This window comes from Hyperoodon ampullatus (assembly GCF_949752795.1).
Source record: "Hyperoodon ampullatus genome assembly, chromosome: 1".
Classification (NCBI taxonomy): Eukaryota; Metazoa; Chordata; class Mammalia; order Artiodactyla; family Ziphiidae; genus Hyperoodon; species Hyperoodon ampullatus.
This window is the reverse complement of record NC_136914.1, coordinates 223,522,806-223,549,106: the sequence shown is the minus strand read 5'-3', so window position 1 is coordinate 223,549,106 and position 26,301 is coordinate 223,522,806. Positions and strand designations below refer to the sequence as shown.

The 26,301-nt window shown below is 46.0% G+C and overlaps 1 protein-coding gene across 1 annotated transcript; it reads right to left on the bottom strand.

Moving 5' to 3' along the window:
• Positions 1-422: 422 nt before the first annotated feature.
• Positions 423-19,966, bottom strand: FANK1 (fibronectin type III and ankyrin repeat domains 1; the record flags this gene model as incomplete). The annotated part of the gene is made up of 10 exons (XM_079712241.1): positions 423-668; positions 779-823; positions 913-990; positions 1,507-1,650; positions 4,879-5,044; positions 8,004-8,069; positions 8,936-9,007; positions 10,255-10,336; positions 18,486-18,665; positions 19,906-19,966. The coding sequence occupies 10 exons, from the start codon at positions 19,964-19,966 to the stop codon at positions 603-605; spliced, it is 960 nt and encodes a 319-aa protein (XP_079568367.1). The 3' UTR covers positions 423-602.
• Between the last annotated feature and the right edge of the window lie 6,335 nt (positions 19,967-26,301).

Below are 26,301 nucleotides of genomic sequence, written 5' to 3'. Positions count from 1 at the left end.
TCCTCAGACAGGTCTGCTCTAAAAGGACTGCTCTAACGGAGCAGAATCGGAGTCTTGAAATATGTATCTTGTGCTTTGATGTGAGGCCAACGGCTGAGCGGAAAACTCTTCACGTGGCCTCCTGGGCTTTCAGGAGGAGCGTCTCTCAGGAGGGAGCACCAGCCTGACCACACGGCCTGGAAGGCCTTAGGTCGGGAAGGAAGGACATAATTAAAAACACATGGGAGAAGGAATTTCCACCGGGTCCTGGAGTGGCCCGGAGGACAGCTTGGAGGGCAGGAGCGGGAAGTGGGAGACCCGTGTATGTTTGTGCAGCTCCGGGACATAAATATTTTGCTTCACGTCTAACTCCAAAAGGCCCAAGCACAAGAAAAGATCCCTGTTCTGCAGACGCCCGATGACGACACCACCACCACGCGTACTTAGGTAAAAAGATGTATTTCAAAGTGAGAACAGTCGTATGTTACAAAAGTACTGTGACTCTTCACTAAATAATTAATCAAATGTACAACCCTCAAAGATGCAGAATTTCGTCTCTCTAGTTCAAGTCCCGTTTTGCTTCGTTTCACTTGGCTTTCGGAGGGAGGTAAGAGGTGCCCCGGTCAGCGAATGGATGACTTCTTCGGCATTTGCTTTTTTTTCATTTCTTCTAATAAGGAGACTACATTCTAGATAAACAAAAACAGGTGCATGTAATCCAAGGTTTGGGTTTTTTTTGTGGTTTTTTTTTTTAAAGTGCTGCAAAATGAGCCTCAAAGGGCAGAAAGAGCATCCCAACCTTTCTGTCAAAAACTCTGGCCATTTCTAGGACACCTTTGCCAAACTGAAAGAGAAAACGAGAAAAATTCTTTTGTATCTATGTTCTCTCCTCCTCGCCAGGAAAAATCCTTAGATGGAGATGGAGTTACATACCTCATTTTTCACACTTGTGTCTGCCCCTTTGTCAAGAAGTAACTGGACTAATTCTTCATGGTTATTCAGCACGGCCACCTAGGAAACAAACAGTGGGGGTGAGCGGAAGGGGGTGCCTGGTGGGACAGGTCCAGGACACCCCCCAGCAGCGTGCTCAAGAGTCAGAGCTGTCTGGGGCCGCTGTGGCTTTGCAGGATGGGTGCGTGGACCTCACTGCACCGCGACGGCAGCTGCAAGGAAAAAGGAAAGGAAATCTGCTTTCCTCCATGTAGGATGACCTGACAAATCCTAGGCCAAACCAGGACAGAGAACAGCACTTCTTTGTTTTTAATCCTAAAATGGCCCCAGGGACCGGGGTTGGTAATCCTTCAAGAAAGTTGTCAAAAGACAACAAAAATACTAGAGTGACTCCCCCCACCAAAAAAATGCTGTGGTGACATTGCCATATCTTAATTCACAGGCCCATAGGGAATACACACGCGACCAAAACCCAGTGCTCTTATGTGGCTGCCCTCGCAAGAATATCTGTTACAGGGGCAGCTCTGACCTTAATTCCACCTGTCAAGCCAGGCTGCTGTGTGTAGCAAGGCATACCATGAGAGGGGTCTTCCCGTCTTTGTCTTTCACGTTCACATCCGCGCCTGCGTCGATCAGCAGAGAGGCGACCTTCTGGTTCCCTGAGACCGCAGAGACTCTCATGAGCGGGGTCCACCCCGAGCCAGCGTCCGTGGCGTCCACCTGGAGAGCCACAGGGAGAGTGGCTCTTAGCCCACTTTCTTTTCCTGAAAATCACTCATCAGAAACTTATAAAGAAATGTCTACTTGCCCAAATTCCCCCGATTTAGATAGCAGTCCTTCTAGACCTGGTGAGAGTTGATTGGACTGTGCTGATTTCATTCACATTTACACAGTGAGCAGCTGTGTTTGGACCACTTTAGAGGGTGCTGAGAGGCCCCAGGAGGCCCCTCCCCACCCACTGGCATCTTCATTTACATTTTGTTCAAATGGAAAAAAGATGGGACAGGAAAATGAAATATAATCACCTTCTCCTTGGCCCCATGTGAGCCCTGCCTTATTTCCTCGTGCCTAACTTTCCTCGTCTGGTTTTTAAATTAGAGTGTCTGCCGCTTACTTTTTTTTTTTTTTTTTTTTTTTTTGCTGTACGTGGGCCTCTCACTGCTGTGGCCTCTCCTGTTGTGGAGCACAGGCTCTGGACGCACAGGCTCAGCGGCCATGGCTCACAGGCCCAGCCGCCCCGCGGCATGTGGGATCCTCCCGGACCGGGGCACGAACCCGTGTCCCCTGCATCGGCAGGCGGACTCTCAACCACTGCGCCACCAGGGAAGCCCTGCTGCTTACTTTTAAGTGTCTTTGTAAGCGGCTTTAAATCCCTTCTGGAACAAGACAGTAATATAAACACCCACCCTGATACTTACCAATAGGTATTAATTTTAAGCAGGAGAACTACAGCTGGAGTAAATACAAAGCAACCAGATCTCTTTCATGAAATCCAGTCTGAAAAGTTAGCCAACCTAACGCCTTGTCCAAAATGTAGTTTGCCTGGTAGTAAGATGGGCCATTTCTAATCATCTGCCTGACATTAAGATCCTTCAATTTCATGCTTTTTAAGACATAGTCTAGAATAATAAAATGTAGATACTGCCTCCTCCGATCCCAACAGAAACCTCATCCATCCATGAAGAGTGGTACTGAAGTAGACATATACACGTGTGCACAGACGGATGCATGGATGCACACACAGGTCTAATTCAGAAGAATTACTTACAGAAGAATTACTCAGAGCTATCTGCAGCCTTAGTATGAAGCATCAGACCTGAATAACAAACAAGGAACTGCCAGTAGGGCCTTAGGACCTTGCAGGTGATTTGTGTGTATGAGATTAGCCACTGTAACACCGTTAAGATGTGCAGCTCTTCCTCTTGCAAATAACAAATAACCTTTGGGCAGCAAGCTCCATTATATTTAAATAATAATAAAATAACCACCTCGTACCACAAGGTACTTTATGCATTTTCAAGGCACTTCCACACACATTTTCTCTTTTGGTCCTGAGGGTTAAACAGGGGTAGCCATTTTTATTCCTGGTTTACAAATGTTTAAACCAAATCTCAGAGAAGTCGAATACCTTCCCTGAGGTCACATGGCTCATTAAATGTAGAAATGGCTCCCCATGCAAATAACTCGCTCTCAGTATAGATCATTCGATTTGAGAAGAGGGTGACAATGCCCCACTTTGCTCCCAGATCCAACCCACTGTCTTCCAAAGCATCAGATCAACCACCTGCCAAGAGCAGAGAGGGACTCGTGTTGACATCATCTACCAGCCACCTGCCAGCCACACAGAAATCTTTTGTGGACACATTTATGGAGTTCCAGTGCTACAGAAAAAGATGGAATTCACCCCAAATGAGTGTGTCCATAACTAAAGCCCAGAGAGCCTACACTTCCAAAATTCCAGTATTAAATGTTGATGGCAGAGACATGCCCTTTCTTCAGCAAAGGTCAAACTTCATTTTCAGCTACAGACTTTTACTGGGTCCAAAGCATGAGCAGAATTCATCATAAACCAAACAAGAGGAATGTGGCTGTCACCACCACCCAAGGCAGGTGTGGGCCCAGACCACCAAGGCGCGAAGGCTGATCCTTCTGACCTTTTGTGCGTGTGTCTAAAACAAAACGAGAAATGTAATAAAAGGGATTTATCTTTTTTTTTTTTTTTTTTTTTTTTTTTTGCGGTACGCGGGCCTCTCACTGCTGTGGCCTCTCCCGCTGCGGAGCACAGGCTCCGGACGCGCAGGCTCAGCGGCCATGGCTCACGGGCCCAGCCGCTCCGCGGCATGTGGGATCTTCCCGGACCGGGGCACGAACCCGTGTCCCCTGCATCGGCAGGCGGACTCTCAACCACTGCGCCACCAGGGAAGCCCAGGGATTTATCTTGATTGAGGTTCTTCCTTCAAGGGGCCCTCTTCTCAGGCCACTCAAAGCAGCAGCAGGAACCAGTGAGATCCCACAACTTAAGCCTTGCTTTTGCTCCATCACACTTCAGAGACAAACTAGGAAAAATCTACAGACATCTTCCAGGAGATATAACTCTTCTCCATTCGAGTTTATTTTCCAGGTCATCAGTTTAATTTCTCAGTAGTCTACACCATCTGGCAATCACAATTAGGAGAGAATTTTGTTCATCATTCCTTATTTCTATGCCCTGAAATTTTTATTTAACTTCTTTGAAGTCTTGAACTAAAGTTTTCAAAGTTAGCAGCAGTTACCCTAATGGAGCTAATTCTATTTGCCCATCTTCAAATATCTTTAGAAGTCCAAACAACTCTACGTCTATTTGCCAAGTAGAATTTGCGCTTTCTGATGACATGAAACCAGAAGCAAACCAACATGCCTGCATCAAAGCAAAGAAAGACATGAGAGCTGGAATGCTCTATTCTTGATGTTTGCTCTTTGGAAGTTTTTTTTTAATGACTAATCTTTAAAGTAAACCAAGAATAAACATAATCTAATTCTAAAATCAATAAGCAGCATTATGGCTGTAAGAGTTCTGAACATCTTGGTGCGTCCAGCACCTATGACAGTATCTGGTGTGTTGTAGAGGCACCATCAAGCTTTGTTGGCGTAGGGAATGAACAAAGGAATAAACAAAGTAGAAGCAGCATCAGGTTCAGCTCTGGATTCAGCACTGTTTCTTTTTCCCCCACACGAGATGAACCTCCATGACAATTTGAAGCCTCACTATCATAACAATTCTATAATGATCTTTTTTTTTTCCCAAGGCTTCAGGAACTTTCTTGCTCATAAGTCAGAGAACTTTCTCCAGCCTTTCTAGGTTCAACTAATCAAAAGACATCCACATGAGGCCCTGCTTGTCCTAAACCCCTATGGAACGGCATTTAGGTTCTTAACTCTACGTGTGTAGTTAACAAGGACAATCCGTACCTCACAGCCGTCCTTTATCATCCACTCAATCACATTGCAGTGGCCTCCATCTGCAGCCCAGTGCAGAGCTGTACAGCCTCCTAGGTCTCTAGTGTCCCAAGAAGCACCATGTCTTCGGAGGTATTTCACAACATCTAGGTGTCCTGCGTAGCATGCAAGCATTAGACTGCAACACACAGCAGAAGAAGCATTTGGCTATAAGTGGGGTCTCCACACTCAGGTCTACATTTACCCTCCCTGGCTTAAACCTAAGAGAGAAATCCTAATTTGGGTGGAAAAGCCATGAAAATTATTCACATAAAATGTATGTGTCTATCAGCTGATGAATAGACACATTGTGGTATATCCATACAATGGAATATAATTTGGCCGTAAGAAGGAAATGAAGTACTGATATATGCTACAATGTAGATGAACCTGAAAACATTGCGCTAAATAAAAGCCAGACACAAAAGGCCACATAGTATGATTTCATTTATATGAAATGTCCAGAACAGACAAATCCATAGAGACAGAACTAGCAGGTTAGTGGTTGCTGAAGCTGGAAGGAGGAGATGGTAAGTGACTGCTAATGAATATAGGGCTTCTTTCTGTGTTGATGAAAATCCTCTGGATTTATACAGTGATGGTGGTTACACAACTTTGTTCATACATTTTTAAACACTGAATTGTACATTGTAGCAGAATGAATTTTATGGTACATGAATTATACCTCCAAAAAATGAATAATCACTGTAATAGAGTAAAATGTTGGATTTAAAAACATCTACCAGTCCATGATGATATTCAAAAAAGAAAAAGAAAAAAATCTCATTGGACACTAATAGAGATAACTATTAAACCAATTCCTTACTCTAAATATTGGTACTTAAATAAACATTTATGTTGTCTTTATAGAATACAATGTAGTCCATCCCCAGTTGATGAGGGAAAGCTCTTGTTAACAGAAGACTACACAGCTAATAAATATAGGAGGAATCATGGAATTAGAAAATCACTTTTTGGCAAGTCCCAATTAAATAATTGATTCAGGCAAGGATCACAGTAGATGCTAAAATTTTTGGATGAAAGTTTAATGGAGAACAGGATATTCACACTGTGCTGAATTTCTAACCCATAGATTATTTTCTAATTGCAATGGGAAGCTATATCTTTACAGAGGAAAGATTTAGCTGTTACACCCTCACCAAAGGATCAGAACTGGAATCACCAACTGTGGGGCAACCTGCATCACAGGCCTGACAGAGGCAAACTGAAGTCACAACACCAGCTCTAAAGTGCTCTTGCTAAGAATGTTAACTTGAATCCAATCAAGCCTTTAAACCTAATTTTAACTTTATTGGAAATAATGAACAAGTTAAATGCCTCCTTCACACCTAGGAGACAACTGAGCAGATCAAGAACATAGGGTATCCTCTAAGATAATTGATCCCGTCTCCTCAAAAGTCATTGCTATAAGAAAAAAATTTTTAAATAAAAAAAGAGACAGAGGACCAGTTACACACACACAGGCTTTCACCTTCAGTCTACTGATGGGAAGTATTAAGAAATTTCCTAATCTAGACATCCTTACCCTCCTGCATGATCCCTTAGCTAGGATGGAAGAGATACATAAATGTCTTCACATAAAGACATACAAATAGCTTTCTTTCTATCAGATTTTATCAATAAGGCTATCCTCTGTAGCTTTCCAGTTTCCTCTCTGCTGTGGAAAAGTTCAAGGTTATTATCAGTACCTAGAAAATCTGAACAAGCTCATTGGTAGAACAGAAAAACCACAGAACCTATTCTGGAGGTGATCATTTAATAAATTTTCTAATTTCTTGTATGGATATTGGCTATTTTGGATGTTCTACTTGTTGAGTTGATTTTGATGGTTTAAATTTTCTCTAAAAAAGTACCCATTTCAATGATTTGATCAAATCTATTTTAGATGCAAGTGTACCACGTTCTTTTCATGCTTAAATTTGCTCTATACTGTTAAGAATCCTTTCAGATTTCTAATTTTTTCTTTCCTCTGAGATTTACAAAATTGTTCCATTTTATTGTGTAGCTTTTGTTTAAGAGGTAGCTCTTACATTTCTCAACAATCTTTATTTTATAATCAATTTCTACTTTTTAAAAATTCTTCTCTTTCATACCTCTCAAGTTTTTCTTTTTCCTTTTTAAAATGGCACTAACATTTTTTCAAACTTCTTGAATTGATGGCTTAGTTCCAAAAATACCTAAGAGTTATTTGAAAAACGACTGTTTAAACTTATAAGTGATTTTTTCAATGTTACTAAAATCTATTGCTGCACTATGTCCAGAGAGTGTGGTAGGTAGGCTTTCTGATTTTAGAAATTGATGTTCTCTTTGTGGCCTACCATATTTGATCAGTGTTTTGTAGGTACTCCTTACATACTAGTTTGCAGTGCATAAACCTTTGATCAGCATGCATCACGTGACTATAAGCTCCTTGAGCAAAGGCTTTGCATTTTATTCACTGTTCTACCCAAGTGCCAAGCACAGAGCCTGGCATGTGGTAGTCATTCAATAAATATTGGTTGATTTGAATTAATTAATTAAACTTAATTACTAGATTAGTGATTATTTTTATGTCTTTCTAAAACATTCTCTCATCATTGTAAGAACAAGTTTCCAAGTATCATGTTCTTTCCACAAACTTCTCCTGCGAGGCACTCAGCCCTTTCACCTCAGGGAAGTAACTGGGTTGTATCTTTGTGAATGCCTTTTGCTTCCTTGGAAACACCGAAGACTTCTGGTTAACAGAGTCAGGCGAAATGCAATGCGAGCCCTTGGGGAGGTACAAAGTGCCACAGGCACTTACAACCAAATGCCCAGCACACAACTGCTTCAATAACTATCACTTACAGGGCGCTTAGTGTCTGCTGCGCTCAGGCTAGGGAAGGCAGACGCATTATAATGGATATCCCCCAAAATACCCTGTTGAATGGAAGAATAAGTGGATGAGTGAATAAGCCAGTTTCTGAGTTGCCACTGTTCCTTTGAGACCTATCACCTCTCAGTACTGTCAAAAGAAACAAGAAAATATTTGGGTAAATCAAAAACCCAAGCCTAGTAACACAAGTATGGGAACAGTTTAGGGCACGTTCCATACCTACCTGTCCTTGCCACTTCCATTCTGCAGATTCACATCTGTGCCGTTAGAAACGAGGATGTTCACAAGCCTAAACAAGACAAATTTCAGAGTCGCTGGATAAGCAGCTTAGATGAGTAGGAACCCACGATAACCCAGTACAAATGAACGACTCTATATTTAAGACCTGTCCTGGCAACTCTCTCTTCTCCATCTTCAGAGGCAGCTGGCTTTAAAGGCAGGGCATTACTAAACCAAGAAACTGCCTCTCCACACCAAAACAAAAAACAAAACAAAAAAAAACAGGTTTTTACCCTTTACATGAATTAGTCATTGAAAACAAAAAACCATACCACATGAAACAAATTAGACTATGAAACTAACTCACTCTCACTTTAATGCCCATTGGAAATACATTTTCAAATGGTAGAATCTAATGAAAATCCATTTCTATTTCTTTAAAAATGGCATTTTAGTAGTTAAAATATAAATATGTTGGAAAAAAATAAGCTCTTAGTATTGATGTGTATCTCCGTGAGGAGTAGAGAAAATAGATTGTGTCAGTGGAAATTATATCTGAGCAACCTATCAGGGAAATTTGTTTTCTAGAATGAATATCCCTCCCCTTTCTTTTTTTTAAAGAAATTCACATTCCAATACCCAGTTTTCCCAGGACATATAAAATACCTTGCAAAATGTAATTAAAATGGCTACCTCTCTTCCTTATCACGTGATTATACATTTGTATACCCTCTCCTGCATGTTGTGCAACTTTATGATAAAAGCAGCTGAGCTTCTGTTCAGCCCCTACATGGCTCAGTTTGGGAAAGACAACTGAAGCTGGGTTCCCCCCAACCCCCCACGGCCCTTCCCCTCCCGTCCCTGTCCTGAGAGGAGCCTTTGGGAGGAGCGAGGGGCTCAACCCCTCCCTAAGGGATGCAGAGGGAAGCGCCATACCTGGTGTATCCCCTCTGGGCAGCGACCATCAGAGCGGTAAAGCCAAACTTATTGGGAACATCAACCTTCACGCTGCTTGGGGGAAACAGAGAGGGAAAAAAAGAGATGAACGTGCCCACACGGCTCCCTGTGGATTCACAGCTGACTTCTCTTTCAGGGCACAGGTGGTTAAAATGGTTCATTTTCCTGAAAATTCCAGTTCCTTCTGCGCTATTAAGTTTTTGTTGTCTTAGACTGCCCTGCCTAATGTTTTAAGGGATTCAAATGCACAAGAAGAGGAAATTGCTGTAATTTCACTTAAAATAGGCATTTCCTTCCATTCAGAACCATTACGTAATCTGCTAAAATCCTCTATGAAGAGCACGGCCCCTCTAAACTAGCGGGGGACACAGTGGCTTCACTGCAGGCTCTCAGCTCCACCCAACACGAGCCTGGTCCCCACCACACCCACTGGGCAAAAAGCGCTGCTGCTCAAAGAAGAAAGCTCAGCTCTTCAATAGCAGCTTAGAAGCTGTGGCGTTTTTCGGGAACCTTCTCCAACTTACAGAGCCTCAATTCACACATGACTTGTCTTCCAAGGCACTCAACACTATCAATTCAAAAACGATCTAGATAACGTTGTCCTCTTTTCATTTGGGAGACAGCTTCAAGTACCTCATTGGCGGCAACTGTATTCAATATTTTCCCTCTAGGGTTTTATCAGCCTTTTGAGTTAGAAACAGCTGATTTAGTGATTCCTTAATTTCATCAGGAATTAGACGCAGGCATTTAGGGGCAAAATTTGCCTAAATGCTACGGCATATAAGCAAAAGTCATAAGTTATTTCTGGGAAGAATATGACACCCAGACTTGTCATATCTGTTTTCAATGTTCATTAAATAATGACAAAATATACCATTTATATGGGGCTGTCTACGGTCATCTTTATGAGCCATGCTGCACTCACACCAGTCACCTGAGATCAATTTTGGAGCCAGTTTCAAAGCCGTGGGAAATTTTAGGAAAATAAAGTTAAGCTGCATGAACGCATTTCTAAACGCTTACTGGGCATTAAAAAAAAAAATTTAAGGGCTTCCTGGTGGCGCAGTGGTTGAGACTCCGCCTGCCGATGCAGGGGACACGGGTTCATGCCCCGGTCCAGGAAGATCCCACATGCCGCAGAGCGGCTGGGCCCGTGAGCCATGGCCGCTGAGCCTGTGCGTCCAGAGCCTGTGCTCCGCAACGGGAGAGGCCACAACAGTGACAGGCCCTCATACAGCAAAAAAAAAAAAAAAAAAAAAAAAAAAAATTTAAGTTTTTAAAAGGCAGAGCTCTCTCACCCTCCTTGTAGTATTCGAAGCAGCAAATCTTCATCGTTCACGTTGACAGCTCTATGCAAGTGTTCACTACTTATGGGTTCTCCTGAAGAAAGTAGATGGAAAGCAGTCATCCAAAATATAATGAAGGAAGGTTCCTTCCAGCTCTATTCCTCCTGTGGCCTTGAGTGGAAGTTCATGTTCACCTTCAAGAAGGCACTTGGCAATTCCGCTGAGTATCTCTTACATGACATACTCCACTCCTCCTTTTACTGAAAATAGACCTTGTTTTCACATATTAAGAGAAGAACATTTAGATTGTCCTAAAGGCTTGGGACATTTTCAAGTTATAAAAGTACCGCTGTGTGGATGTTATTTTGATATTTGAAAATAATCCTTTCAGATTTCAGAAGACATAATAAATGTCTCTTACGAGCAAGGGAAAGCTCCACCATTGTCACGATGTGCTGGTTTTGTTTGCCAAGGAGTCACTAAACTATGCAAGCAACAAACGAAAAAAGACAGATTGCTTTAACATTGGAAATGCACGATTTCAGTCCTTCCCAGGAACATAACATTCACGTTGGCCTTGCCTCCTGTGAGCCTGTGGAGGCAGAAGGGCTCATACCCAGAGAGGTAGAACACGGTGAGAAAGCCCGATTGTGGGAGCGAGCCTGCCAAGTGGGGAAGAGCAGGCGAGGGATTCTGAGCAACAGTAAAGGAACAGTGGGAAGAGGGTCAGCTCTTCGTGCATTAACTCCTCATGGAAGAGAACGGGGCACAAGTCCAAAAATGAGCAGTGTGTGAGCTCAGGACCAAGTGAAAGAAGCCCGTCCAACAGGATGTTTATTTCATGGCTTCATTTGGTTCACCTTCCAGGACGTTCTGACTTTTTGGATGATTAGGATTAAGTTTAAATGAAATAATACAAGTCAAGGGCTAGACTAGCACCTGTACGTCATAAGTATCTGTTGTCAAGGTGATACTAACAGAGCGGCAGCTGCCCTGGTCCCGGGCAGCCCACCTTTCTCTACCGCCTGGTGTCCAGTCCCCTCCCACACTGAGCACACTACCGGCCTTCACAGGCATTGAGCTGATAACCCCTGGCTTCAGCCATCTCAAAAGGGCTCATTCATTTATTCAACAAATGCGTTTCATTTTTTGTGGGTGGTGGGGTTTTTTGGCCGCACCATGTGAGATCTTAATTCCCTGACCAGGGATCAAACCCGTGCCCCCCAGCAAATGTTCATGTATAGCTTACAGGCCTAGTCTTGACACCGGGAGCCCCAGAGAGAAGGAGACACACATGTCCCTCTCTTGCCCTTCACACTGCAGGGCCCACTTTCAGCTGTTACTATTCTCAGCCCTGAAAGAAAACATCCCCTCCACCCTGTCCTCCCACCGCACCCCAGACTACCCCCTGGGGCTCCCCCCACCCCTTAACCTCCCTCTTTCAGTCTGGCCTGCAAAGGTCCCTGGCCATCTCAGCCAGAGGGGAAGTAAAATTCCCAGTCCTGCTCTTCATGGTGGAAAAACTCTGGGACGCCAGTTCCCAGGCACAGGAGCCAATTTTCTCCTGGTTTCCTTGGAGGATTTTTCGCTGGACAAAGTACAAACCGGGAAACAGTGGGGCAAAAGAATGAAGGGATCCCTGTCGGAGTGACCTTTCGCTGATACCCTTTTCTTCTGTTCTGGTCAAAATAAATTCAAGCCAAGTTAAAATTGTTTTGAAAGAACAATTCTGTCTGCTTGGGCTTGCCAATCTCCTCAAGATGTCTGAGCTACGTTATACTCCCTTTTCATCATTCCACACATAGTTTTAGACCAAAAGCCTCGAAGACATGTATCCTGATAACCCACCAGAGGACAAGGCCCACGGCAGTCCCTGGCCTTCTGAGGGAGGTCATGTGTTTCACGAGGGGCTATGGGAGGAGGCAGGGTTTTGCCCCCTGGAGGACATTTGGTAAAGTCTAGTGACATTTTCGGTCGTCACAACTTAAGGATTGGTACCACTGGCATCCAGTGGCTGGAGGCCAGGGATACCTCTAAACATCCTACAGACACGGGGCAGCCCCAGTCACCAACCGTGCAGACGCTGAGAACCCCTGCACTAGAGTCATACGGACTTAACATGACCCATACTTTAGCGGGCAAATGAAACCCATGGAAAGTTCCTCTTCCCTCTCGCTACCCAGAAAGGAGGAGAAGGATGGTGTGGTGGGAAAGTCTCCATTATCCCACCAAACGGCACCTACTTCTGTGACTCTCAAACATCAATTGCCACTAAAAACACCAAAATAGGGGCTTCCCTGGTGGTGCAGTGGTTGAGAGTCCGTCTGCCGAGGCAGGGGACACGGGTTCGTGCCCCGGTCTGGGAAGATCCCACATGCCGCGGAGCAGCTGGGCCCGTGAGCCATGGCCACTGAGCCTGCACGTCCGGAGCCTGTGCTCCTCAACGGGAAAGGCCACAGCACTGAGAGGCCCACATACCACAAAAACTAAATAAATAAATAAAACCATTTTAAAAAATAAAATAAAAACACCAAAATAAGTGATTTGCACAGAATCATCTAGAAGAACATAGGAAGTTCATCCTATTTCTACTGAATTTTAAAGTATGGTATCCTAACTAGATCCAATTAACTAAGCTGTCTCTAGAACTTCACATGATGCTTTTAATCTCCTTCAGACCACAAAACAGGGCCAGAAAGGCTGAGTGAGTTGTCCAAGGTCACCCAGATAGGAGGGGGCAACATCAGAGCTCAAAGGGAGGTCTTCCGAAAGGCCACACTCCTTCGTTTGGGGCTTAATAGATGTCGAGGTAGCTGACCAATCCATTCTATGCTTCCACTCTTACTAAATTTTGTATACAAGCAGACATCTTAAATACACACACATGAGCCCTCAGCCCCCGCAAAGTGCCAAGTGCAAGGGGAGGCCTAAAGCTTAGAAAGCTTCGGAAAAGTGCTAACTTCTTGGGATTTGAGGGAAAGCTCTAAAAGCACACGCAGCACCCAGCACATTACACCCTGACCACCTCATCATCCCTCTTACCTGCCCAGCATGGCTCTCCCGGTACGGGCACTTCCCATCCTACCCAGGGAGCTCTGCATCGTGCAAATATCAGAAAACAGAATAAGTTCATTTCGTGCTTAGAAGCTTGAGGACCGTGCATAGCAGAGACCAGGGTATCTTGGTATTATGATATAATTTCAATAAATGTATTGCCTATTCCAGTTTCTGCGAGAGGTCATCAGCGCTCTCCCAACTTATTCTGAGATCAAAGGGACGTCTCACGGAAGAGAGGGAAAACAACATAATGGCTCATCAGCCCCTGCTTGCTGAGTTCCAGCAAAAGGAAGCAATAACTATCATTGGGGCATGAAAGGTCTTTCTCAGCATTAACTCATTAACCCTCTCAGCCCCCTGCCAGGAAGGCAACGAGGTGCTGAGGATGACCGCCAGCCCAGAGAGGGATCAACCGAGGCACGACAGAGCCTCCCAGGTTACAGGAATTTGACAGAGAACAGAAGAGCGCAGAGGCTCTTGTCTGCAGGGCAGAGCAGTTCTTTCTACTCCCACTTTAGGCGGGAGTCATGAAGAACAGAGAGGACATTCCAGGGTGAGCAGAACGTTCCAGTCCTCCGCCCCCGAATCCTTCAAGACACGGTGGGCCTGGCCCAAGGGACTGCTATCAATAAGTGCAATGGAATATGAAAAAGGCAGGCTTTGCCTTTGTGGGTTTGTTTTTCTAATGTTTACCAGGGTGTCACAATGATTACAAATATTGAACTGATGCTGCCCGTGGTGAGGACGCCCGTGGTGAGGACGCCCGTCATCGAGCAGGACCACAGGAGGGGACGCCTGGCTAGGAGGAGGAGGGGGACAGAGAGGTCTCTGGGAAACCACTGCTCATGCTCTGCAAGAGGGTCACTTAGCTGCAGATGTCCCGATAGATATTAAAATGTGGTGATAACACCTTTCTTGGTGGAATTTAAGTCTCTATTAAAAACAGTGAATAAATGATGAGCTCATTGGCAAAAAATATTTGCCAATTAACAAGCAGCAGCTGTTTTCCTTTCTTTTTAAGGGCCCAACTGATTAAAATTGCACGTTGCCTCACTTGAACAAGAGTCTCATGTACTTTACCTGGGGGTGGGGAAAAAAAGGCTGAGCATCCTTTACTCAAAGTACCTGCTTTTGTGATTCATTAAAGCACTTTCTAACCGAATGCAAATTATCAACCCACAGAAGCATTTTCACTTGTTTTATATAATGTGCACATTTTTAATTCTTTGTTTAGCATGATCTGCCTCCTTAAGAGAGTCTGCTTTGGATATTATAAGAGCAACAGCCTAAGGAAGGAGCAGCCAGCCAGAAGGAAGGGTTACCGGGTCCTTCCCACCCAGGAGTGTGTCCTGAGGTTGAGAGCGCATCCTGGCTGCAGGCACGTGTGCTGTGACCTGACACTCGGCTCCCAGGGCATCGCCAGGAGCCTCCTCTCCAGCCCACCCTCGTCCCTGCAGGAGGTCTTGTCTGATGAGCCATGGAAGCCACTGCAGTGACAAAGGCCTTGGACCATTGGACCAATTTTCTGCGGCTGCCTCTCAGAAGCCAGCTGAGCAAGGAGAAGGCACACCTGGCCTGCAGGCACCACCCTTGTCAGCTGACAGACCGAGAGCTATGACGGTCTCTGCCTTCCTAGAAGAGCTCCAGATGGTGCCCTGACTCCATGTAACCTCTGGCCAAAGGCCCAGGAGCCCCTGCCCTGGCTTTGATGTGGTATTAAGGATCCTAGGGGCCGCCTACCGCAACTGGCTCTACGCCCAGTTCACCCTCACCCGGCAGGTTCAGGGGGCCTCTCCCCAGCCAGTGGGAACCAGATCCATCTCCCAAGAGACAGGAAGGCAAGCTGAGCCAATCAGGCCTCCTACCCCCCTCAATACTGACGGGGGCTGTTTTTTTTTTTTTACATCTTTATTGGAGTATGATTGCTTTACAATGGTGTGTTAGTTTCTGCTTTATAACAAAGTGAATCAGTTATACATATACATATGTTCCTATATGTCTTCCCTCTTGCGTCTCCCTCCCTCCCACCCTCCCTATCCCACCCCTCTAGGTGGTCACAAAGCACTGAGCTGATCTCCCTGTGCTATGCGGCTGCTTCCCACTTGCTATCTATTTTACGTTTGGTAGTGTATATATGTCCATGCCACTCTCACTTTGTCAAAGCTTACGCTTCCCCCTCCCCATATCCTCAAGTCCATTCTCTAGTAGGTCTGTGTCTTTATTCCCATCTTACCCCTAGGTTCTTCATGACATTTTTTCTTCTTAAATTCCATATATATATGTTAGCGTACGGTATTTGTTTTTCTCTTTCTGACTTACTTCACTCTGTATGACAGACTCTAGGTCCATCCGCCTCACTACAAATAGCTCAATTTCGTTTCTTTTTATGGCTGAGTAATATTCCATTGTATATATGAGCCACATCTTCTTTATCCATTCATCCGAGGATGGACACTTAGGTTGTTTCCATCTCGTGGCTATTGTAAATAGAGCTGCAATGAACATTTTGGTACATGACTCTTTTTGAATCATGGTCTTCTCAGGGTATATGCCCAGTAGTGGGATTGCTGGGTCGTATGGTAGTTCTATTTTTAGTTTTTTAAGGAACCTCCATACTGTTCTCCTTAATGGCTGTATCAATTTACATTCCCACCAACAGTGCAGGAGTGTTCCCTTTTCTCCACACCCTCTCCAGCATTTATTGTTTCTAGATTTTTTGATGACGGGGGGCTTTTCGTTTGCCATCCATCCAACCGTTCCTTAAGGATCTTCTATAACGAGACATGACTGACCCATCACCCGGGCCCCTCAGGAGCACATACGGTAGGTGGAAGACAAAGAAGATGAACGAATACGTAAAATAAGGGGCAAGGGGCGTTTCTAGAGGTGGTGAGACCGAGCTCTGTGCCGGGAGGAGCAGAGTGTGGAGCAAACAAGGGGAAGCCACACAAGGAAGGGCCTGGAACCGAGCTCTGCCCCGGGGTGGGCGTGGTAGGCCCAGCAGTGGGGAGGGAGGGCACCCCAGAACGCCGGGGCAGAGCCAGAGGAGTGCAGCACTGGCTGGGGGTGGGGGGACGGGAGGGAGCCCAAAGGCGGCCTGGGGGAGCTGCCCTCCAGAGTCTCCTCCCACACGCTGGGCTCCCTTTGCCCGCTTTTCTCCAGCCGCCTCTCCTCCCTTCTCTGTGCCTTCCCTCAACACACAGAGAAGTAAGGCACGGTCTGCTGCTCTGCCTTCTTTTCTTGTCCCTAAAAACTCCAGGAGCTCAATATCTCCCATAGAAAAGCAATGCTTTCACCCTCACCAGATTCAGGGCCAAGCCCTCTTTCCTGACCTGCATCTCTGGAATCGACCATTTCACGTCAAAAGTCTCCTCTGAAACTCTGTTTCTCCACGGCTAGCTGAGCACTGTTTGGGGGGTGTATATGGCATCCCCACCCTCAGCTTTAACTAAATTCTCAGTTCGCTAAACTGAGATCCAATCCCCTAATGCCTTGTTTGCAACGGAAGGTGTTATGAACCAACTCAAAATCTGAATTACCTTTCATCTGCACAAAAATGTCCATCAGTAAATGCTTAAAGGACACAACTGAAAGTCACAGAAAAAAAAAAAATATATATATATATGTATACAAGCCAAATGCTACATTGACTGAAATTTTAAAATAATGTTTAACTCACAAAAATTTTAAATAATGTTTAACTCCTTTTGTGCAATCAAAAAAAGATTTGTCTGGGGGCTTCCCTGGTGGCACAGTGGTTGAGAATCTGCCTGCCAATGCAGGGGACACGGGTTCGAGCCCTGGTCTGGGAAGATCCCACATGCCGCGGAGCAACTAGGCCCGTGAGCCACAACTACTGAGCCTGCGTGCCTGGAGCTTGTGCTCCACAACAAGAGAGGCCGCGATAGTGAGAGGCCCACGTACCGCGATGAAGAGTGGCCTCCGCTTGCCACAACTAGAGAAAGCCCTCGCACAGAAACGAAGACCCAACACAGCAAAAATTAATTAATTAATTAATAAACTCCTACCCCCAACATCTTCTTTTTAAAAAAAAAAAAGATTTGTCTGTATTTTCAGTGGGTAGGTATTTTCAGAAGTGAAAAACACTTCTGACCATTTTAATCTTCACAATATTCTAGTTCAAAGATGGCACTTCATACACACACACCTTCAAAATGTTTTAAAATACCAATCACAGGGACTTCCCTGGTGGCACAGTGGTTAAGAATCTGCCTGCCAATGCAGGGGACATGCGTTCGAGCCCTGGTCCAGGAAGATCCCACATGCCACTGAGCAACTAAGCCCGTGCACCACAACTACTGAGCCTGCACCCTAGAGCCCGCAAGCCACAGCTACTGAGCCCATGTGCTACAACTGAGCCTGCACTCCAGAGCCCGCGAGCCACAACTACTGAGCCCATGTGCTGCAACTACTGAAGCCTGCGCGCCTAGAGCCCGTGCTCCGCAATAAGAGAAGCCACCGCGACGAGAAGCCTGTGCACCACGAGGAAGAGTAGCCCCCGCTCGCTGCAACTAGAGAAAGCCCGTGCGCAGCAACGAAGACCCAACACAGCCAAAATTAAATTAATTAAAAACAAAAAATCTTTTAAAAAAAAGAAAGAAAATACTGATCCCAGAACATATTTGCACCCTTAGATCTGCCCTGGGCAAAGGATGCGGCCTCTGTCCCCCACCTCTGTGTGGGCCCCCTCCCCACGTCCTGTGGACAGAAGCAGCGCTTTTCACTGTTCCTCACCCACAGGTTCCCAGGGATCAGACTTCTGTGTCAAGTCTTGACGGACACACTGAAGCTGTCCAAAAGGGACGAAACGCTGAGTGGACCTCCCACCTGAGGTCGCCCGGGGGGCAGCCTGTTTCTCCACGTGGGAACGCTTGCTCGGCCGGCACCCCTCTGGCCCATTTCCTGAGAAAGGTGACTCCATCCTTTTTTTCTGAACGTGCCCTCCCAGGGAAGCACTGGCACAAAAAAACAGCTCTTGCATTTGTTCAAGCATAATTAGACTTCCCTTATGCGACGGCCAGGCCCAGCCAGTGAACAATGTTATCACGGTGTTTAAAAATGGAATGGGTTCTGCTTCCAGTAAGGCCAAGCAGAAAACAGAATACCTTCACCTTCACATTGCTTGTCACCTTTAGATAAATGAGTTTCGAGTTCTGCATACTCACTGGTCGTAGATACCGAGACCACCGGGCTGTACTCATGCTCTCCGGAGGGGCTGGTGACCTTCAGTCGAAACCTGTACAGGGTCCGTGGGTCCAGACCTTCCACAACATGCTTAGTCGCATATCCCCTAGACGGAAGGAGACACACGTGATGATGACACCAGGTAATCGGGGCAGCGTCCTCTGAAAGGTGTTAGAAGAGCAAGTGGAAGGGATTTCTGAGCACTGTCTACCCCCGGTACAGAGCTGACCTTGGTGGCTGCCCGTCTCTCACCCTGGGCTGAACTCTTGAGCACGAAGGACAGGACAGGCGTCCACCCCTGCCTGGCAGGTGCCCTCGATGCCGCAGCCCCCCCCACCAGGGCTGACACACAGCTGGCTCGCGATTTTGTACTTTGGAGAAATGATCACGTTAACCCATGATTTTTTTTTTTTTTTTTTTGGTCCTCATATGGCAAAGTTTCACAGTTGAAAGCTAAGCTCGGCAGTCCAGGTAGCACATACGTGATTGCTGGGTGGGGTCTTCGGGTGGATGGGCGCCGCTGTGTACCTATTGTGGGCAAAATCCCACTGCAGGGAGAGGGCGTGACTGGTCGGAGCCCCCGAGCAGCTGGGGAGGTGGGCAGCACAGAAATGACTCTCCTATCACACACCACACAGTCAGGTTCACCTAGGAAAACGTTTGTGGGAAGCAGGTGCTGACCACTTGGAGAACAGAAAACTGATGAGAGGCTGCGATGGAAATCTGCAGGCCTCCAGGCAGAAAGACTTGAGTTGGATCGTTTGGAGCTGAAAAACGAGCACCAGGAAACACAGGCGGGCAGTGCTGCCGGCTCAGGAGACGCTGAGACCCAGTGAAGGTGCCGAGACCCCGGCCCTCCGGCCATGAAGCAGGACCTGGGGGTCTGGTTTTGACTTGCCGCACTTTCTAGCATGCCAGGTCTCCAAAGGTCCAAGGAGTTGTATGTCTATCCCAACAGTCCCAAAATCTCAGCTCCCCTTTGCTGCCAAAAACCTTTATTAGCATCTGATTAAATTCCATGTATCTCTTTTCAAAGACTTCATCTAAATCTTTCTTTCCTTACACCTCAAAGACTTGATCTGTGTGTGTGCAGGGCGGGTGGAGAGGGGGTGAGGATGTACTACCTCCAGCTCTTTTCTTCTTTCCTGCTTCCACATCCAGCCCAGGCCCTGCTCTCCTCCCTTCAGGACACTCTCCACAGCCCCTCGGATGCCAAGCTTACCATCTTTTTTCCCATTTTCTGTCTATAACTTTCCCTTCATTCTCAGCAGACTTGTACAGAGGCCAGAATCATACTTTGGGGTTCACAACTAATCTTTCAAAAATGTTGACGTGCTACCTAAATATTTATACATCAATTCCTTTCCATGCAACTCACCAAATCTATCTAGTGCCCACTACCTGGGAGGTGCTGGGCCAGGCTGGGGATGCAGCCCTGGACCAGTTCAGGGCCGAGATGCATCTGTCAACTCTTGCTGATGGATGCAAGAGCAGGGGCAGTCCAGGACAGTGAGGCGTGACAGCTGCGTCAGGCTGAAATGACAGTGCTGGAGTTGTACTGATAAACCCATTGGAAAAGCCGTGTCTCCCCAAAGATGCAGGCACAGTGCCCAGTGCACAGAGAGCCAGGCCCACCATTGCTCCAGGGGGAGGAGAACCCTTCAGGATAGTTTAAGACAACCGAGAAGGCCTTCTGTCTCCCAAACTCACCCATCAGACAAGTAATTCCTCTACCGTGAGGAGTGAGTGAGGGGAGAGGGGACCCCAAAGCATGTCCTTAGCAGAGAGGCCCCTGATGTAAAGTGAGACACGGGGCAAGCAACTTCCAGAACAGACAGGAGGATAGGCAGGGGAAGGAGGGAGCCAGGCAGTCTGAGGAAGCCACGTGGATCGGAAGGACAAGGAAGCCCAGGGGGATGAATGGTTAGGTGAGAGCAAAGGGTAACTGGCAGAAAAATCTAGTGCCGGGCGATCAGGCAGGTCTGGATCTGTGCTCCTGAGAGGAGTCTCAGCTCAGAGACCTGGAGGACCATGTTTGAAAACAGGAACTGATTTCCAAAGACCCTTTGCCCTTTGTGTTTCTCTCCCTTTGTCGATTATCCAAAACGTAAAATTTTAAGCTGAAATGAAGTCCAGAATACTCGGAGATCCCCCTTTTCTGCATCACAAGTTACTCCAGGCACCAAAACCTAAATGACTTCTTGGACAGAGCTCTAACCGAGCCAAGAAAAAGATGGTGGTGGTGGGGGGGAACAGGGGACGTTGAGGCCCTTCTGACCTTCGTCTGTGTTCTCCTGCCTTTCAAGGGTGGACGCAGCCCTCTTCACTGAGACTACCCTTCCTTGAAGCATATTTCTTTCCACCTAAAGAAGCCACGTCAGTCAAGGTGGTCTCTAGCTACCCCTCCCATCCTGCAGTTGCATGTACTCTTCCCACCATTAAGAGTCAAATTCCTCTCCCCGTAAATAGGATGGGATGTGGCAAAGGGATGCTATGCAATTCTGGGCCCAGCCTTAATATGCCTGGCAGCTTCTGCTCTTGCTCCCTTGGAAGCCAGTTGCCACGTAAAGATGTTCAACTTCCCCACTGGAGGGAGAGGTTGCCTGGTGAGAGTCACTGGAGGTTGCCTGGTGAGAGTCACTGGAAGATGCCAGACAATGAAGGAAAACACAGGTCAGCCGCCCACTGTCCCCACTGTCCCAGCAGAGGCATCAGACACATGAGTGACACCACTTGGATCCTTCAGCCCCAAAAGAGCTGCACCAGCCAAGACCATGTGGAACAGAGACTTGCCCTCCCCACACTGCCCAAATTGTAGGATCATGAGCAAGCGTGTACTTTACACTTTGACCAGAACCACTAAGTTTGGGACAGTTTGTTACGCGGTAATAGATAACTGATACATCATGTACCAAAAACAAAGAAACTATAATAAAGACAATTAGGAAATGATACCGACAGCCTTAAGAAGCCAAAAAAAACAGAAGTGTTAAAACTAGATAACTATATTTACCATGAAAGAAAAAGCTCTGAAACCAAGACAAATGTTCAGAAAAACTGCATGGTCTGAAAAAAAAAACAACAACAACAACAATAAACTAAAATATATCAGCTTGGCACAAAGTAATCTTGTGAGTGGGTGGGTTTTATTGTTACATGAACAGAGGTGCATAACTATAGCTATTTGAATCATAGAAACTGAGCCCTCAATTTGTGGCATCTGAAAAGATCTTTAGGAGCTCAGTGAGACTACAATGCTCAAACCTCAATGGAATTTAATTGTCAGGTGGCAAAGACTTAACATAGTTTTAGACCAAAATAAAACTAAAAGTGCCCCCAATAAAATCCAATGGTGCTAAACATCATAAGATTACCATGAAGCAGATAGCACCTTCATAACCCCTGGAAAGATAAATTACAGAACTGTCTGAGAAAACAGATGCCACTGGGCACCGTGATTGGAGGCTGGAGGCTCTCACAGCATCAGTAGAGGTGGCCCCATGGAGAGGACCAGAGACACAGCTGCCCACTAGGGTCCTCCACGACTACAATGCAGACAGAGGGGTGACACCAACTGCAGCACAGACACAGGGACGTCTCAGAGCAGCTGTGTATCGAACGTCTGGAGATGAACTTTTTTACACGGCCCAGGCATGGTAGCTCAAAGGATGAAGCAATCTTAGAACTTTTCCAAGTTCTATTTCCAGTAGAGGAAATATATCAAAGTGTAAAGCATACCCTTATTTCTGTTATCAGCCAAAGCAAATATCTGATGCAAGAGCTGAGCAAACATGAAACATAACAAAGTAGGTACTGAAATGCCCAGAGACTCAGTTCCCAGACTTCTCTTCTCCCACTATGTTCCACCCCCAGCTTTCCAATCCTGCCACCTGCTGATGACTCTGAAATCCATTTCTCCAGCCCAGACTCTCCCCTGGCTGGTTCTTCCCCAACTGCCTCCTTGATGTCTCCACCTGGATGCCTGATCGTCCCCAAACGAGCTTCCGCTCCATCCCGAGTCTCCGTGGTTTGAGCTGCTCAGGCCAAAACCTTGGTGCCACCTGTGGAAGACTGGATTTTGTTCACAGGTACTTGGTGCCCTCCCAAGGACTCTATATCCCAGTGCTGTGGAGCTCAGACATGGCAGGACTTGCTCTGAGCAATGAAGTATAAACAGAGGTGCAGTGTGTCATTCCGGGTGGAAGCTTCAAGAAACGGGGAGCCCCAATCTCTGCCTCTGCTGGCACCATGAGTAGCCACGTTCAGGCAGAGGCTACTCCACCAGCCTGGCGACACACCACGGGTGTTCTGCGTGGGAAACACATGGCTGCCGTTGGGAGCCACTGAGCTTCCGGAGCTGCTGTTTCCTGCAGCCCAATGGGGCCGATCCTGAGATGCTACTGATGCCCCTTGACTACCCTCTTTCTCTCACATCCCATATCTGGTGCACCAGCAAATTCTTCAAAAGCCCTGATTTCACCACTTTTCACACTCTGTTCTGTTATCTCCCACCTAAATTATTGCAGAAGCTCCCTAATTAGTCCTCCCTGCTCTGGCCGCCTTTCCTCCTCACAGCCTGTCCTCCTCTCAGCAGGCAGAGTGACCCTCATGGAGCATAAGCACCATACCCCTCCCCAGTTTATCAGTGTCCAGTGGCTTCTCACCTCACAAAGTGACAGCCCCCAAGCCCCGTCCCCGCGCTGGCCCCATCCCATTGCTTATTCACTTCACTCCTCAGTGTTTCTGGAACGCCAGGCACAATCCCGCCTCCAGACATTTTTGCCTGCTGTGTCTTCTGCCTGGAATGTTCTTCCAGATACTCATGAGGCTCCAGATACCCCTCACTTGCTTTTTACACAGATCCCCTTCTCAGTGAAGCCTTCTTCACCTCCACTCCAAGCCTCCAACTATTCTCCTCTGCTTTCCACTTGGTACTTAACCACCATCTGACACACTACATTTTTACTTACGTATCTTATTTATCGTTTGTCTTCCTCATCATGAGGGAGGAATTTTTGTCTGTTTGTCTAGTGCTGTATCCCCGGCATCCAAAACAGTGTGTGGCACGTAGTAGGTGCTGACTGAATGAATGAAATGCATGATAAGGGTACCGATTGTCATAAGAATTTAGAGGGATAGATAACAGGATAGTAAAGGGAGCTTCTCAGTTGAGGTAGAATCGGACTTGGGTGGAAGAAAGGATGGAGCACGGGAGATTTGTCTGAACAGAGAAAACAGCTGAACACACATGCAGGAGAAGTCAAGGCATACTCGAAGGACAGTAAAGCAGATTTCGTCAGAAGGTTGATGCCCAGAAATAAGAAACATCAAGAAAGGCAGTTTGTGGGCAAACTGAGAAGAGCATCAGATGTTCGTGTTAGGAGCTGGACCTTCATTCTTCAAGCAATGGAAACCCATCGAAGACAATTTGACAAAAGGAAGATTAAAAAGAAAATTAACCTCGCAAGATAGAAGGAAGGGAGAAAGGGCAAGAAAAGAGGGATATGGCCAATTCATTCAATCAGCAAAGAAGCTGGACGGTTGTAGGACCTGGGGATTCAGCAATGACTAGTCAGAAAACAGATCCTACTTGCATCCTAGTAGGGGAAATGCCACAGTCTAACAAGGGAAAGCATAGAAGGGATGTGCAAAGGGAGAACTCATGAAAACTAGATATACCTGGCTGTGAGGAGAGCCCACGTCAAAGACAACAGCACTGATTCAAGACTGGCTGTTGGAAAAGATGAACAGAAACTGACAAGTCAAAACGAAGTTCTTAAATCCACAATCCCAAGGTCAGACAGTCTAGATAATCGCTTTTTCAAAGAAAGGCATTTGCTAGTTTTAACGATACACCTAGGGAAAAGTGATATAATGGAGAAAAGGGGTCAAGATTAACACAGTCTAACTCTGCCACCTAGTGTCAAGGTTTGTGCTAATTCTCTGAGGGAACGTGAGCATCTCACAACCTTGCTTAGAGTTGGGGGTCTGAAGGCCTCGCTGCTGGCTCTGCAATGCCAGGCAACCATCCAGGTGAGTTCCCGGGCCAGACAGCACTCAGGTCTCTGGGGGAAACATAACAACACAGAGACACACAGGCTGGAGGCCAGTGGACATGGCTGATCACCCAGCAAAGGAGAGATGGAGACACAACGGAGCACCCAGGACAGCCCCACCTAACCTGCCAAGCACGGTTTGTGGTGCAAGAGAAACAGGGGAAATAAAATACCTTTTTCTCTCTCCACAGAAATACTTATTATATCACCATTCATGCTTTTGGGTGGAAACTACTTACCAGAGAATAACACATGACATGACATGATTAAATAACATTTCAAGTAGTCGGGCCAGGAATTATTTTCATATGGCAACTACATTTCAGGTAAATGCATGTTTTCTTTTCTAGGTACAAAGAATCGTTCATCAAATCGCAGGGATACCATGGTTCAGGTAACAGTCGAAGCCTGCGTATGGACCCTCACATCAGCACCCTTACCACAATACCACCTGGAGAAAAGTCCAGCAAAGCGCTGCAACTGTTCCCTGACTGTAGCAGTGCCAGGATGCCCGCTGTGATATTGTCCTACAGTTTTCCGTAATGTTACCACTGGGGAAAATGGTAAAAGGTACCTGGGATTTCTCTGTATTATTTCTTACAGCCAGATGTGAAGCTACAATTATGTCAAAATTAAAAGTTTAATATAAAACTGTATCTGCATCTCATTTCTGGTCTTCTTCCTAAAACACAAAGTCATTTTGCAAGCAGTAAAGCTGTCAAAGGAAGAAATAAGGATTGAAGTGAAGGCTAAGAAAAAAAAAAAAAAAAGACTTCTTGATTATTCCTGTTGCATTCATTTATTTATTCACACAACAAATATTTTGAGGACCTCCTATGTGCTGACACTGTCTAGGAGCTGGGGAAAGAGTCTTAAGCAAGCAGGAATCTTACCTGCTTCTCGTGGAGTTTAGATGCTGGTAGGGAGACAGAAAACGAACAGTAAACAGTAAAATGACTCAGGCAGAGCTAGGTTTCACGATGCAAATGAAACAAGGTCGTGGCAGAGAGGACAGCTGGGTGGAAGAACGGCTACTTCAGGTGGCCTTTTGAGGAGGGGCCAGTATTTGATATGATATGTGCATGGTGTAAAGGAACCAGCTGTTTAAAAATAGAAGGAAGTGCATTCAAGGAAAAGGCAAAAAAGACAGGTTCTGATGGAGGCTGAGAGGGGTAGCAGGTTGGCTGGAAAGAGTTAACAAGGGAACAACTTCCCGAGGTCCCAGAAGCTGTCACATCTGTGAACAGAACAGCCTGAGGGGAACCTCATCTGATTTCATCCAACTCTCCTTTGATTCTGTCTCTACGTTTTGGATTGTTAAAATATACCATTAGAATATTTCAGAAGCCCAAGGAGCTCTCAAAGGTCTAGGAGGTTTAATTTCAAAGGGACTGCTCACCCTTATTTTCCAAAATTCATCACTCATGAAAAGAATGAATGCAAATGATGCCGACTCATTCCTTCAATTTCAAAATGAGTCTTCTCGGATACAATAGAAACCATTCCAGCTAATCAAGAAATCAAAGCAAAATGTTAAGCAGTTCAACATTGCACCTACGTATAAATGATACCATAAGTGTGCATTTTGGGGTCTTCTTCTTCAATAGAAAACCTGAACCACTGCTCCTGGGGTCCCTGCCGCTTGACTTTCTTCTCCAGGTTCCAGTATAATTCAATGCTGTGATGAGTCACTTTGCCCACAACAGGTGGATGAGGCTTTGAGGATGGTGTGATTTCTAAA